The 16,130-nt window shown below is 38.4% G+C and overlaps 1 protein-coding gene across 7 annotated transcripts in view; it reads left to right on the forward strand.

Annotated features, from left to right (window-relative positions):
- Nucleotides 1-16,130, forward strand: part of CCDC170 (coiled-coil domain containing 170) — a 57,465-nt gene that overhangs the window by 4,211 nt on the left and 37,124 nt on the right. The window contains exons 1-4 of one of the 7 annotated variants that reach the window (XM_046939038.1): nucleotides 10,877-10,954; nucleotides 12,464-12,537; nucleotides 13,681-13,708; nucleotides 15,726-15,872. In XM_046939038.1, coding sequence (XP_046794994.1) covers nucleotides 15,864-15,872 — 9 coding nt within the window. In that variant the 5' untranslated portion in view covers nucleotides 10,877-10,954; nucleotides 12,464-12,537; nucleotides 13,681-13,708; nucleotides 15,726-15,863. Of the gene's footprint in view, nucleotides 1-939; nucleotides 5,688-10,876; nucleotides 11,128-12,463; nucleotides 12,538-13,680; nucleotides 13,709-15,725; nucleotides 15,873-16,130 lie in introns of those variants that run through there. The other 6 variants (XM_040697556.2, XM_004935629.5, XM_419678.8 and 3 more) reach the window with 6 other exon arrangements.

A 16,130-nucleotide genomic window follows, 5' to 3' on the forward strand; every position in this document is an offset into this window, starting at 1 on the left:
AATGCTTGAGGTTATAAGGAATCTGAGTTTGTATGGAAATAAAAATACAGTTCTTATGTTTGTAAAGATGTGATGAAGTCCTGACAGATGTACTGCATTGCTGCTTCGGGAATATTTATGCTTTGGTCACCTGCACTAAGTTTGATGTTTGCCTTATACCACTGATACTTCGCTGTGCGTTTGAAAACTTAGCTTGTTCTCCCTCAAAAATAGCATCTCTAAAACGTCTGAGTCAATTTCCAGATGGCCCTTTTGTTGTTTAACCATAGCATTTTAAAGCAGTTCATTTTACCGTCACTTTAAAAATCTTTAGACTCGCCTGGAAAAAAGTTAAATGTCTGTGGGCCAGAAGTGCTTTAAAAGCTTATAACTGTTCTTGGAAAATAATGCATTTGGGTAGAGTACAAAATATCATAGGATTATGATAAGTTATATTGTTGGCAACAATGCACATCAGTCTTGATCGGTCTTTGTAAAAAGTTCTTTAGAGAGTACTTTTTCGTATTCATGGAAAAAATATTTTAAATTCTGCCTCTTACTCAACTTCATGTAATAAATTAGCGTGCTTTTATTAGTCCTTTTTTTGTCTTCCCTCTGATGGTTTCTGGAATTACAGTGTAGAAAATACACATCACAAGTTTTCTGGTGTATTTATGTCAATCCGAAATGTCTACCTAACATGCTAGTGCATGTTTCTGATGCCTGCATAAATGCAGAGCGTTGTTTAGTTCCTTTCAAGATTTTTTTTTGGTATTGAGATTATTGTACAAGAAGTTGAATTTTATTTAAACTTGGAAGAAAATGTGGATTTGAAGCCTTTATGTCCCTAAAATAGAAGCAAATAAAAATCTTGAGGTGTGTGTGATATTTGGAATGTAACTGTAATGAGGCTTACCAACTGTGATTTTTGTGTGTTTTCTTTCCTCTCCCTCTTTTTAGGTGTCACTGTGGGGCAATAAGTGTGACCTCTCTTTTTCAGCTGGTGAGGGAAGCTCTCAGAAATCTAGTCCTTTACAATGCCTGGAAGACATGGTACCTTACATCATAGTGAATGATATGGAAAGACTTTGGTCACTACTTATAAATGCCAAAAAAAGGAATACAGATAAGTGTAATGTTAGAGTTGATATAATCTTGGATAATGCTGGATTTGAACTTGTAAGTGATCTTGTGTTGACTGACTTCTTGTTATCATCAAAGCTAGCTGATGAAGTCCATTTCCATGGAAAAAGTATTCCGTGGTATGTGTCAGATACAACAAAGAATGATTTTAACTGGACTATTAAACAGCTCCAGTCAGCTAATCATATGTGGATGTCTAGGTGTGGGATAAACTGGGAGGGCAACTTGAAAAAGGGCGTTTGGGTTTACCATGATCACATGTTTTGGACTTTGCCACATGTCTATTCCAGCATGGCTGAGGTTGCTCCTGATTTGTATGCTGATCTACAGAAGTCAAACTTACTTCTTTTTAAAGGTGATCTAAACTACAGAAAGTTAACAGGTGATAGAAAATGGGAGTATACTGTTCCATTTCATCAGGCCTTGAACAAGTTTCATCCTGCACCTCTCTGTAGTTTAAGAACACTGAAATCTGACACTCAGGTTGGCCTGAAGCCTGGGCAAGGTGAACAAATCCAGGCTTCTGAGCCGGAATGGATGGTAAGTGGCAAATATGGGATAGTTCAGTTTGATGCTACTCCCTGATTCCAATTAAATGGTTCCAGAAATTCTAACAGCTAGTTGTAGAAGAGTTGTGACTGTTTTCTCTGTTTGGCTTAAGCAATGATTTCTTGTTTGCACATTTTTTTCTGAATAATTTGTTGTTCCTTAGGACTTTGACGTTCCATAAAATTTTCTGAGCTGTCTTTGTATACATAAATTGTTCTGCATTTCAGTATATACTTTTTTTTTCTAATGTCAGTGGCTGATGTCTAAGATGAATATTTGGTTGTCTATTATTTTTTCCCCCCTCATCTGTGGGTATGAGAGTTTATGCCTAAGAAGTGAAAAATCTACTTCAGAAACCATTTCCTTTATCACATCTTAGCATGTACTTACTTAGTTCAGGATAATTTGTTCTTTATGTGCCATGCATTGCATGAAAGTTAATATTTTAGCAACTACGTAAATAAATTCTTTTGAATGTGGTCATTGCAGGATCATATTTTAAAACTGTTTGAAAGAGTTTTCTTGTACCTAGACTTTATCACATAAATTACTTTTTACATGTTACTTGTGTCAAATCACTTTCAGTGTTTTTAAATAGTTATCTTTACTTGAATATAGTTAGCACTGTATTAAGATAAACGTTTTTAGTAAATGTTGATTTAGAATTTGAAAACTGAATATAAATTTTTGATTTTTAGAGTATGAATGAATGTTGCTATTTATTTTGTTGGTAAGACTGAAGTTATCCTATCTGATAAGAAAATCAGTAGGAAGAAGGACAATTTCATTTAAGGAGTATGGAAGGTATTGTTTATTTAAGGGTCTCTACCAAAAACAATAAGAAAAACAAACAAACACACAAGCTTGAATTGAAGGTGGCCTTCACGTTAGTGATTGTGGTTGAAGCATTTTTGCCTCTTTCAACTTATATATATTTTAGGATACCACAATTTATATTGGGGAAATGCAGCCCCAGTTGCACTGAGAAGTACAGTATATGTTAGAGATATATACCATACAGGTTGCTGCTTGTTGGAGTTACATCTCGCTTTCTTCTCTTCTACTCCAGCGTCAGGTTACCTCACACTGAAACTGGGTAGGAATTCAGTAATATTTTGTGATTTTTATTTTTTCTTTTTATTTTTTGCCCAGAATGTAAGGAAAGGAGAAAGACTTCAGTAACTTCTAAAAAAAGAATTAAAAATGGATTCTCTCAAGTCTTAAAGTATTGCTGGAATTAGGGCCTTTTATAGAAGAGCTGCAGGTTTGTTAGGAAATGGTGGTAAAATTACCCTTAGAGTCTGTCTTTTTGTTTCTGATGTTGTCCAGGGCTTCTAACAGCAGAACTTGTCCCTGGTAACCAAGGACTTTATGTTATTGAGAGGAAGAGTAGTTGATAGGTAGAGAATCTTCCCCTTCTGTTTTATAGATACAATGAAATCTTGTACAGCGAATTGGAGGACACAGAAATGTCTTTATTTGACTACATTCTGGAATGCTTTGGCAAGAGAATTAGAATGACTCTGTGGTGGAAGTTGGATTAAAAGAAATTTCTGCACTCATGGTCAAACTAAGACAAGGGTAAACTTTAGTAGGTCTAAAGAAGTTGGAGAGGGAAGATGGAATATTTTGTAGCTCTTCTGGGCTTTGAAATGAAACTGGAATCCCCTTCTGCTAAGTGAAATTGCTGGCAAAGTATGCCTCATTTATCATTCTAAAATGGAGAGAATCAGTTGCTGCTACAAGAGACTGTGTTCATATAATAAAGATCTATATGTAGTTGAATATTCTCCAGTTACTCATGACTTTGATTATTTGTGTTTGTGTTCTTCTTTCTTCTGACATCTGAAAGTATAGTAATATATTTTAAAGTTGCAAGGTAAAATATTCAAGAACTAAGATGCTAGGATTTTCTTGAGGCAATGTGATATTGGAGGTGGGGCTCTAGTTTTGAGAGGTGGGCTTAGTGCTGTCATCTCCCTTGTGCCACTGGCTTAGGACTCTTAGAAGATGAATTCGTGTTCATCATAAGTCACTTGATTAGAATGTGTAAGTCAGAAATCCAGTTAAGAGAGCTGAAAGTCAGATAGCTCATCTTTGTCTGGAGGGAGCTCAAGGAGGCTCCAGCCTTGATAAAACATATAAATGTAGTGATGAGTCTGAGCACTGGAGCCTCAGTTTCTCATCTTTGAGGATGCTGTTAACTTATTTCAAATGCACTTTGAAGCAACAGCTTTGGGTCAGGAGCACATACAAAGGTGGATGTTGTGGAATATGTGCAATAAAAACTTTCTGCCTTGTCCAAAATAATGGAAAGAACATGATTTTTTTTTTTGTGTGCAGATTACTTGTACAGTGCTCACTTAAACTGCTGAACAGATTGAAAAGCGTGTAATGAAGAAGAAGAAAAAAAGATTGTTTCATTCTTAAGGCAATCCTTTGCTTAAGAGGCGAATCTATTCCCAGTCTTTGCAGGTGCTGAGTAACTTGCTTGCATTTTTATCTGGCTATTAATCTGTCTCTATGTTCCCAAGTTGGCTCTTTATTTCTGGGAACTCAATGCAACAAGTACTCTGAAGTTGTGATAAATAGTCCTACAAATTCTAAACCACTTAGGAAATGCATCAGTAGTTGCACAGTAGTACTGAGTCTTCTTGTTGGAGGCTGTTGTGTTGATGTTTGTGGGGAAGCAGGATTGCCTGAGTATTGTAAGACATGTAGATCTTAGATTAGCACTTGTAATGTAATGTAAGGCATGAAACCACACTGAGGATAGAGGGGGGGGAAAAAAGTTAATTTTTCCAATTCAACCTAAATAAAGTGAGCATATATTTAACCCCTCACAAAGAGAAGTCTGGAAATTTACATGCAACAATTATATAAAGAATGCACAGCCATATCTTCCAAATTGCTTAACTTCCTATAGCTGTAACTGCAAAGTGCCATTTATAGACATAATTTAGTATGCATCATACCTTTCTGTTTTCTGATTAGCTGTATTGTTGTAAAATTTGCATTGCTGATAAGGAAAAGAAGTGATACTGAAATGCCAGTGTTACATTCTCCCGTGCCACAACGTAGTGTTATTCTGGTGAGGCACTGTGCTCTGATGTTGAGCTAGTTACAGTTTAGTTGAAAATACTCTATCCACTTAAGAAGTCCAGTTATAGATTTTCAGTATTAACTTCTTGTGTTAATGCAGCTTTGTGAAAGGGCAACATGCACCTACAGCACTTAAGTGGAATTTACTGTTATTAGTATAAAGCATATATTATAGCAACAGCATATGCTATAGTACTCCATAATTATTTTCTTGAGTCTTCAAGAAAGTTGCTTCTGTACGTCAGTCACAACTGGTTGCCCAAAATGCTTCTACAGCATAACTCAGGAGCTACTGATTTGCATAACAAATTCTTGAGGGTTTTTTCTTTTTTTCTATATGCCACTTGATTACTTACATCAAAAATAAGGGCATTTTCAGTGATTCCAAGGACCACAGACCACTGTCTTTTGACTTCTGTTTTTTGTTCTACCTTTTGAGCAACTGTATTTGTAAATCAGTTTTTGAGAGAATGGTGACTTCCATCTGTGATGAAACAGTAGAAAAGTAGTGTCACAGGCACAAAGAAAACCAGTATATGAAACTGAAGACTTGACAATTCATTAGGTAAGATATATACAATAATTCTATATGCATTTGAAGCTGTAAGGCGAGGCTTTGTAAAAGAAATTGATGCAGAAAATAAGTTGACTGTGTGGCTGGAAACTGTTTTAAGAAACAAATTCTGTAACTGTGTGCAAATGTCAAACTTCATACTGTTTTCATGGCTGGAAAACCAACTTGAAATAATTCAGGTCTAAGTTCCTGGCATTTTTTCCTCTGAAATGGATTTTGTATAATGCCAATAAAGCTTATTTATCCACTGAGATTTTGAAAGAAATAGATATGAGTACCTTATTTGTTTTCCTTAATACTGCCATGTCTCAATAAAAGTTTTACCTTGTTATAATGCCAATATTGTTGTTTGTTTCAAAACTTTGAGAATCTGTTGAAATAAATGTGACAACTTCTTCCTAAGGTTGGTGCAGTTGAGGGAGTTACCAGGGTCGTTTCCCAAACTGGTAGGTGCTCCATATGTCTTCAGCAGAAATTGAAAGTATTTCAGTGTTTCAATCCACTCAACTACAGTTGAAAAATCTTGTTTTGTATGCACTGCTCATGTTCTGAAAACCTCAATTGTTGCTGTTGAAACAGTTGATTTAAAATTCATAGTGTATTTCCATTCACGGTTGAACTACTTAATTCCTTGTTCGATGTGAAGTACATTTATCCCCAGTATTCTGTCAGCGTATGAAGAATATTCACTCACTCTGTTGCACAGAAATTACCAAGAAATTACCAAAAAATTTTACTCCAAAAAATTAAATTGTATATAACATAATAATTCTGAGGTGGAATTTGGTACAGAATTGCTCATCTTTAATTCAATATTTTGTTTGCTTAGGAGCCTTTTTTATCCAAACTTACAGAGCAAAAGTATAAAATGATTTTCTTTTAAGGCAAAAATAACCTATGACTAATCTAAAGAGTTCTGAAAGAAACTGAAAACATATTGTTTGAAGTGTTTCTATTATTTCTTTACGATATGGCAGCCAGCACAGTAGATGAGTACTTCCTATACAATGGACAACTTTGTTGTTATTGTTGGGTTTTTTTTTGGTTTGTGTCCAAGAACAGGTTTTCAAACTTTTCTGAAATTTAATAATTTTTATTGTAGCTGATTCAGATGCATTTTTGTTTCTGTTACCCCTGGAAATAGAAGAGGTACATCTATTTCATAAATCAGCACAGGTTAATTAATTTAAATTCTGGCTCAGCTTCACAGTTTTGAATCTGCACATAAATAAAACACTTCCTTACAATTTATATTTCCTGTAGAGGTTTGGCTCATTTGGCTTTTTGTCCCTCACTTCCATGAAATAACTGTCATATTATGATTGTATAAAATAAACGTATTCAGTATTTCTATGCTGCTTTTATCAATTCCCGGTAAACTTCTTTCAAACTTCCTATGAAGACATTGTTACCCTTGCCCAATCTTTTTCATCTTTTTCAGGATTCTACCCATTTCTTCCAAGTCTTGAATGAAGTCAAATATTTGGAACTAAGGGGGAGACTAATGCAAGATATACAGAGACGTGTATTAGGGCGTTTAGTGATCCCTCCCCTCACAATGTCTTCTCCAGTTCATACGAAGTTTCACATGGAATGAGGATGGAGTTAAACTCAGTATTACACACACACACACACACTCACACACACACACACAAAAACCAAACACCTGCTATTTTGTTTAAGCAGAAGAACAGCTAGACTTTATAAGGCTAGTAAATCCCTCAGTTTGTCTATCAGATTTCCAATAGTAACCGGTACCATTGCTACCACAAGCTACTAAACCATATCTCGTAGCTCCTCATCCAGATGAAGCTGGGGGTGCTCCATATGTACTCAGCAAAAATTGTAAGTATTTCAGTGCTTCAATCCATGCTAGTGTAACAGTCTCTTTTACCTCAGCTCTATCTGCTTTTGCATGAGTGCCTGAAATGCATATATGTATTCACTGTGTCATTTGGAATTGATGTGTATAAAAAAACCCGAATACTTCACCTTCTCAATATGCTATTGATGTAAATGGCTTCAGGTTAGTAGGTTTTCTTTATATGGTGTCCATCAATCGAGGACTATTATTTTCAAAATTAATATTTTGATTCAGCCTTTTAATCAATGTTTATAATGTATTTTTCAACATCTGAAAATAGCAGAATTAATGAAACACCATTTTCTGCTTAAAGAGTAGAGTGACTTTATTAAGTACATGAACTCAAGAGATTATGCATAACTATTTTCTCCGGGTGATAAATCCTGTCCATATATTTTCTGTAATAGAACATGAAGTGTTTCATTTAATGTAAATGATTCCCTGAAATTATTTTAAACTAAACATTCAGAAGTAGTCTTTCTTTACAGAGGGAACATAAAAACTTAAGAGAAACACTGAGTCCTTTTTGAAAGCTCTACCTGTAGAATTTAGCAAATAAGCTTAACATACTTTAAATGTTTATAATGCTGTAACAAGATACTTTCTTAGTGGAATGTCTTGAAGGGCAGATATTGCACTCCCTCAAATTATAGCAGTCTTTTCAGTGCTGTATGAAATTTCTGCTTTTCTTTATCTTTGCTCTTTCCCCTTTTGTTATTCTCGCTACAGTTTAATATATGTATATTTTTAAAGCCGGATAATTTTGTAGCATATAATATATGCTATCTCTACATCACTAAAGATGTAGAAGTAGCTGAAGTTTGTCTCTTGAACCAGCTGTGGCACTGCAGGATTAGTGATGGGGGAAGAAATGCACTCAAGCACATAAAGTTGGGAGAAAGTTTCACAATCATTTAGCCACACATCTGTACGGTGCTCTGGTAGTGGGACAGTTTAGGCTGTAGTCAAAGACTAAACAAGAAATCTTTGTCTACGTATGTGGAAGGTTTATGCTGGCTTTTATGTGAGACTAACTGCACAAATTTAGCCTGTCAAAAATACTGAATATACTTGAATTGCAGAACAAGTTCTGACTGGCTCAGTGTTTTGTAAGCGTGTGGCTGTAGCACCTTGGATTGGGTACAGCAAGGCCTGCACCACTGGAGCACAGTGTGAGGCTGCACCTGCAGCAATACTGGCAGGCACTGTGCCGAGCCCCTTGCTGCACCCTGCTAGCAAGGAGCTGTTCTCTGTCTGGCTGAGCAAAGGAATAAAGATATGATGTGCTGGTACTGCCTGATGAAGTGTTGTTAGCTGCTTTATATGTTGCTCCCAAATTACTTCTCCCTATTCATTACTACCTTGTACGTTTTGCACTGTTTACTCTCTGGCCTTCCCCAGCCTGGCCTGTACTGTATTTTTCTCTGTACCATTTCCTTTAAAGTTCCAAATCTGCTATTGTCTTCATCAGTCTTATCCAGTCATTCTTCTCTTTTATTTAACAGCATTTGAAATTGTAACAACCTGGCTTTTCCCAGCTGCTCACTGAGATGGGGGCACGTGCCTACTTCTGTTCCACGTTACTTGGCCAGGGCCCCAGCATGGCTCATCCCCACGCCTGTCTCAGCATTCCTTCCCCTGCTCTGTTCTATCTAGTCTTATTTTCTCCCATTTAATAGATTTCCCCCCCTCCCTTTCTTTTATCAGTTCAGTGCATGTTACTCTCTGAGGCAGATTCCATCATCTAGCTCTACACTTTTAAGTGATGCAACGTTTTAAAATATTGTGAGTATCTACATTGGCACTGCTGTGTGTGGATGGGGAGAATTCTCTGTTATTGGCAGTAAGAGTGACATAGCGTCAGGTGCACAGACAGGAGGAGGTAAAAAAAAAAAAAATAGAGTAGACTTGTATGTTTAGGTAACAGCAAACTGTCCTTAACACGGTTTTCCTTTACGTTGAGTGTGCAGCCTGAGAATAGCATACATGCGCGTGTCTCTAAATAATGATCATTTACAGCTCTCTTCTAAAAATGAAAGAATAAATAAAAATAATACCAGCTCTAGCTTTTCCATTTTTCTTCCTTGGAAGAAGAAACCGAATGAAAGGTGTCGTACATCTTGGCTTCAGAATGAGTCCAGAAATCTGCTGAGTTTGCCCTATCCCTTGGAGGCATTGTGGCAGGCCCAATTGAGCAGCTCACAGAATCCCCACAGTAAGTGATATGCAGCAGCAATACACCTGCACAGCTGAAGGGTTTTGGTTTTTTTTCATGCTAGTTCCTCTGCTCCCATGTTTATCTACTTGATTTGGAAGGCAGGTGAGGCGGAGGGCCTCCCTTGTCAGCTGTAGATATTTTTGCTGTATTGAAGGCAGCCTGCTCTCCCCATGCTGTGTGGAGTGCTCGTCTCACAGTTTTGGAGAAGAGACTGAAACTGTGCCTGAGCCGAAAGCATGGTGCTGGTCAAGCATCATTTCCTCTTCACCTTCAGTTCTGGAGGAGAAGGGCAATTTTATCAGATTTATTGAAGTTCTGTTGGCCAGTGTTGCAGTGGAAAAATGTTTCTGTGAGCCTTCCTTCAAAAAGACAGTTCACTACCAGGCACCGAGCTCTCTTCCCCTTGCAAATCAGAGAGAAATTGTGTTCTCCACCTCCTGCTGGTGGGCCCAGCTGCTGTTGTTGCAGTTCTGGGCTCTGTTTTCCATCACCTGCGTGGCGTATGACTCAGGCCTCTTGCCCGGCAGAAAAGGCTCTGGGTGTGCTGGTTGGCAGCTGGCTGAACTGGCCCACAGTGTGCTTAGTTAGGTGAGCCAGCAGTAGCCTGTCTTGAGTTAGTGTGGCCAGCAGGACTGGGAAAGTGATTGTCTCCTTGCACATGGCACTGGTGAAATCATACCTTGAGTACTGTGTTCAGTTTTGGGTCCGTTGCTACAAGGACACTGGGTCACTTGAGGGTGTACAGAGAACAGCAACGGAACTGGTGAGAGGACTAGAAAACATGGCATCTGAGTGTGGCTGAGGGATCTGAGGCTGCTTAGTCTGGAGGAGGTCTGGAGGGGACATCTCATCACTCTCTACCTGAAAAGAGGCTGTACTGAGGTGAGTGTCTTTCAGGTGACACATGATAGCATGTGAGGAAACAGCCTCGAGTTGTGCCAGGTAAGGTTTGGATTGGATATCAGGAAGAACTTCTTCACGGAAACATTGGTTAGGCATTGAAATGGACTGCCCAAGGAGGTGGTGGAGTCCTCATCCTGGTGGTATTTAAGAGATGTGTGGGCATGACACTAAGGGGCATAGTTCGGTGCTGGGACTCAGAGAGGTTGACGGTTGAACTTGACAATTTTGAAGGTCTTTTTCAACCTAAATGAGTCTATGTTTTGATGAATGTGGCTTTGTGGCACCATAGTTTGCTGTTGTCGTGTTTTAAAGGAAAAAAAAACAGATTGTGGCTGTAATGGGGAGAGTGTGTGCATGTTGACCTTGATCTTCAGATCCAGTATTAATGTAACTGAATGTGTGTATTCAGTACTGCCCCACAACGAGTGGAAACTAGCTCCAGAAGAACGCTGAGGGCAGCAACGGAAGCTGGAGGGAAAAGCGCGGAGCCCCGCCGGGCCGGGCCCGCCCCGGTCCCGCTGCCCGCCCGCGTTGCCGTGGGAACGGAGTCGCCGCGGCGGTCGCCATGAGCGCGTCCAGGGCCGGGTCCCACGCTGCCTCGGCCGCCCCTCGGCTCGTTCAGGTACCGGCCGCGGGGCGGCGGCGTCTGCCGGCGTCGGGAGGGCTGCGAGCAGCGGCCCCTCTGGGGTAACTCGAGGCGGGGTCCTGCTCGGGCGGCTTTGGCCGAACGCCTTCCTGGTGTCCGGTAAATGCGTTGGCTGCTTCTATGGAGAGTGCCTGGCTGTACGGCCGGCTGTGAGCCGCTCCTACCGGTTATCTCTTCAATTATAAATTTCATTTCGTCCTTTTCTCTTTTCTTTTCTCTCTTTTCTTTTCTCTCTTTTCTTTTCTCTCTTTTCTCTTTTCTTTTTTTTAACAGTTTCTGCAGCTGCAGGGCTTTACATGTAGGTGGGCATGTGCTTCGATCCCACCTCAGCACACTCCAGCCGATCGTTAGAGCTTATCTTTCCAGATTCAAGGACAACATTTTTCCTTGTTAAGTGCTGCAAAGGGAGGGTCTGTCACGGAGCAGGAATTCATGGTTATCTGAGAATTATTTCTCTGTATTTTCTTAATCCTTTGAAGCTGGTTTTCTGGCTTTGATGTGGGTTTAAAGGAAACACTCCAGGATATGACTTGGAAGGATCCAGCTCATTCCTACTGAAGATACAGCAGAAAACTTGCAGCAGTTTCTTATTTTGAAGGGAGAACTATCAGTGCACAAACAGCTCGGTGTATCCCCAAAAGCTGAATGGCACTTCTGTACTTGTGCCATATTGTTTTGAGGCACAAGGTCAACACACACAACCTCTGTTAAGTAAGATTGTCTGTTGTTCCCTTCAATAGGATTGCTTTGACCTGACTGCAGAGTTTCTGTTAATACTGCTTAATTATAGAATTGGCAGTAACTCCGTCCTGCATCCTACTGACCTCAAGTCAGGCAGGCTGTCAAGGTAGTAATGTCTATGAACACAGTTAATAGTGTGCTCAAAAGCTCATTAGTAACTATGTATTTATAAATTGTGGGACACAAACAACAGATACAATTGCAGCACTCATCCATCTTGACTGTGTTTATGCATGCACATTTAAATGTATTGAAGATATTTGGCTTCCTCTGAATGCTGTAGAACACAATAGGCATCATAAGACAACTGCAAGGGTAGCATTCCCCCATGGTCTGTTTTTAAACTTTTTTTTTTTTTTAGCAAATCTCTTACAATAGTCATTTGCCTCTATTCAGCACTGATGAAGTAAAAACAGTAGAACAAGTGATCTGTGAAAATCTCTGCATAAGCACTGAGTTTTGTTATACATTATTTCCTTTTTTTTTTTTTTTTTTTTTTTGCATTAGCAATTACTACTTTTACTATTCTCAGATGAAATACAACACCTTCTCCTCATAATTCACTTTGGGAAAGCAGTGACATAAGCTGTCAGGAGAGACAAACTTGTTAATTTAGCCATGCTGCCAAACTATGAAGTAAAAAAAATCCCAACATATCAATTAATGTAAATATTATTTAATATTACTACCTTGAGGTAACTGCTCTGTCTTACAATACGTTTGTTTGTTTGTTTTAATATTTAGATGCAAAGTTACCTCACCCCAACAGAGAGGAAAATGAAAGATGGAAATGCTTTAACAGCTGCTGGTAGTAGAGGGTAAGACTGCAATGTTGGTTGTCATGCAGCTTTCATCTGGGCCCATTAATCAAGCCTCCTCTGTAGAGAAACAACCCTGGACAGTGATTTTTATCTTTCAGTAATACCTTTTTAATGATTACTGCAAAGGGAGGAGGGTAGGGCTAGGCAGTACCCTCCTGAAAGGAATTTAGAAAATCTCTTTGGTAATTTGTTTTGTTTGGGCTGTTCACAGCAATTTAGCTTTGCACATTTCTAGAATGGTGCACCAATGCATAGAAGCTCCACAGACGTATAACCAAAAGAGGACGCGTATCCCTCCTATAACTCAGCTTGTCAGAACTGCACACACAAACTGCAAGCAGAGAGTTGGACCCGGTTACAGGAACAAACCAGAGAAAGCAAAGAGGTCTTCACAGGGTGGGAAGTGATCAAAAGTAATTTGACATTTCTTAGATGTTGGAGAATATGAAGGACAAACTGACAAACTGGAAATAGTTTTGAATCATTACTTCCAACTTTTAAGACTGATGTTAATAAAGCGTTGCTAATAGAAGTAATTAGAGATCTCTGAAGGCAAGGCAAATTACGTAAAGTATTACTGAGAAAGAAGCTCACCTTTCTTTTTCTTCCAGAAAATGCTGTGAATTAGATTCTGAATGGCAATGAAGTTTTAATATTATGTTTCCAACTGTAGTTGGAATGGATACAATCAAATCACAGCTTTTAAGCTCTCCTTTACAGCAGCTAAGCCCATGAAAAATGAATTCCTATTGCTCCTCTTTTGAAGGGAGCCTTAGCCTCCCTCACAACCAGTAGCAGGTTTAGGACTAAAGTTTCCTTGTGATTTCTTAGGGCATTACGTTTGGTGTGGATTTTTTTTTCTTCAACTTCACGTTCATCCCAGCAATGCATATTGATTGTCGTCTTCGTTCTGGTTGCAAGAAATAATAATGAGCTGTGCTGCTGTGTTATGAAAATGCACTGCATTTCCAGAAATTAGAATAATTTTAATGCATATATACCCCCATGAATATAAATTTGTATTAGGAAGAAACATTACAGATTCAGGGTTTATTTTGTTTCATAGAAAAATGAACTATTACAATATTTTTCAATCTCTGTTGTTTTTTTTGTTCATCTGTTCTGTTTGTTTTTCTGTAGAAATGATGGAAGAACAGAGTCCACAAAGGTTAGTGAATTGTTATTTACTTTTGTTATGCCAACCCCAATGTGAAGAAGAAATCCCAGCCCTGAGTGCAGTGCCCAACAATGTGGGCAAGGGGCAAGAAATGGGCTTGGCAGATCACTCAGCATAGCAATCAGTGGGTAATTCTTGAGGGCTTTCTATTTTGATAAGGCTTTTTAAATTTTATTTTTAAATTCAATATAATTTGAGAAAGGGGAGCAGTGGTAGTAGTGTTAGCAAGGATTGAGATTAGCTGTATAGTGGGAAAGGATGTTGTTAATGAAGGAAAAGCTGACAAAAGCAGAATGGGGGTGACTGACTTGAACAGCTGACTGATTTTGAAGTGTATGGGGAAGTATATATCTAGTAAATATTGAAGTTCTGTTGATTTGAATAAAGAGAGATTTGAGAATTACAGGCCAGATTCTAAAATGGTGGAAGTGGTTATCTGGTAAAAAAATGAAAGTGGAATAGAAAACCATGATAACAACAATGACCTTATGTTGTTTGTCTTCTAAGGAATTGCTAATGAAGCCAACGGTCCAAGTAGCTACTGATTTTCAACATTGTAAATATAGACTTAAGTTCTATTTAGCACTGGAAGTGATATGAAAACTACATTTTCTTGTAGGTAAATGGGAAGAGTTCAAAGAAGTCCACAATGTGAATGGGAGAAACACCCAAAACCCAGACTTCTTAGAGCTGATTGAAGTATAATACTTGAAGGCTTTTTCTGTCTATTGCCTCTTATTCCTTTAATGCTTTATTCACTTAACTGTAATGAGCTATAAGTTTTATAGTCCTTGTAAGACTTTACAAATCTGAGTTTTCTAAAGGGTAACAAAAGCTCCACATGTGCATTATAAATTTTACCCCTATAGTAGAGTCATACCCAATTAATTGCATTGTTTTGTGTATGACTAATAACCAGATTTATGACTAGCTGCTGGCAAAACATAAAAAGCTATTTACTTGAATATTAAAATATGCACACTCCCTGCCAAAAATGCTATAATCATACCAGCCTTCTGAGTGTGGTGTCACAGTGATTGACTTTGTATTTGCTAAGGCACTTGAGAATGCAGAGAACTGCTTCCGTAAATCTCATTTGGAACAGTACATATGAAGTGGTAATTCATGTTGACTTTTGCACCTGACTTATTTTAAAATCTCTTTTAGGTCGTTCTAGATATGTATCTTTACATCTTTAAAGCGCTAATTATCTTAACGTCCATCTGTGTTTGTATGACAAATGTGGGATTCGGAAGTTCCAGCTCTAAGGGGCTTTCTCACACTGATTATTTCTGATGAATGAGAGTCTTCATTCTTCAACCTTGGTCTGCAATTTTTTTTTTTTTATTTAAGCAGTTTTGAATTGCTCCTTTCTATAGAGTTAGAAGTGATTGTGTTTATTTAGGGAAGAAAATTTACATCCGTACAGTAGTATAAACGTAGTTACATATATAATATAGTGTCACTGTCTGCCAGCTCCCTCCATGATTTTGGAGCCCTGCTGTATTACAGAATGAAACAAAACCTGGCCTCAAAGAATTTCACCTGATTGTACAATGTGAAATAACAAGCAGAGTAAGGCGATAAAGAAGACAAAGTAGCAAACAAGATGGTCTCTCAGAACTGTGATAATGTGTTGAGAAAATTAGGAGCCCTTTTATCTCAGAGATTGCTCGCTGTTATGTGTGACCATGAGCTGTTCTGCATGTATCAGTTTGCCTTGATGAAAGTGGTAACTCCTTTGTGAAACAGAAGGATTGAGCATCTTTAAGGAGATGAATGTGATTAAACTTGATGGATTTAACCCAGTGTCTGCTACTGAAGTGAAGAAAGATTAAAGAGTTGACAATGTTATAAAAGATAATCCGAAGTAGTTTATCTTCTGCTGCAGTCTGAACTAGTAGTTCTGTGTTATTCCTCAGGGAATTTTGTATATGTTTCTTGATAAAGGGTTATTTTGCTACATGTTCACCTGTTTAGAAAACTTTCTTTTTTTTTTTCTGCTTAGAATGGATAGGAACTGAACTTGCAGTTTACCTCATCCTGGAAATCTCTGTCAGTGTAGAAGAAAGCAGCAGGGCTACATGTCATACAAACTTCAAGATAATATGTGCAAGAGTCTCCGTTAACCTCTGGTGAACTCTGGATGCTCCAGGTTTCTGGCTTAACGATACCTTAAAGAACTTGGAACTTTCTTATCAAGCTATCGCGTAGCTGTCTGCACAGGCAACTCACTGCCAAAGCTGAGATAAGGAAAGGCATCCAAGCTACGCCCTACTTGCTTTAAGAGAGGAAACTGCTGACAGGGAGTTCTTAGGAAGAGCTCTGTAACTCCATAGGGGACAATAAAGTTGAAGTAGGTGTTACTGGCTGTAGTGTGTGAGCTGTCAAGACTGCTGCAGTACTTGAGAAC

Source organism: Gallus gallus, chromosome 3 (genome assembly GCF_016699485.2).
Source record: "Gallus gallus isolate bGalGal1 chromosome 3, bGalGal1.mat.broiler.GRCg7b, whole genome shotgun sequence".
Classification (NCBI taxonomy): domain Eukaryota; kingdom Metazoa; phylum Chordata; class Aves; order Galliformes; family Phasianidae; genus Gallus; species Gallus gallus.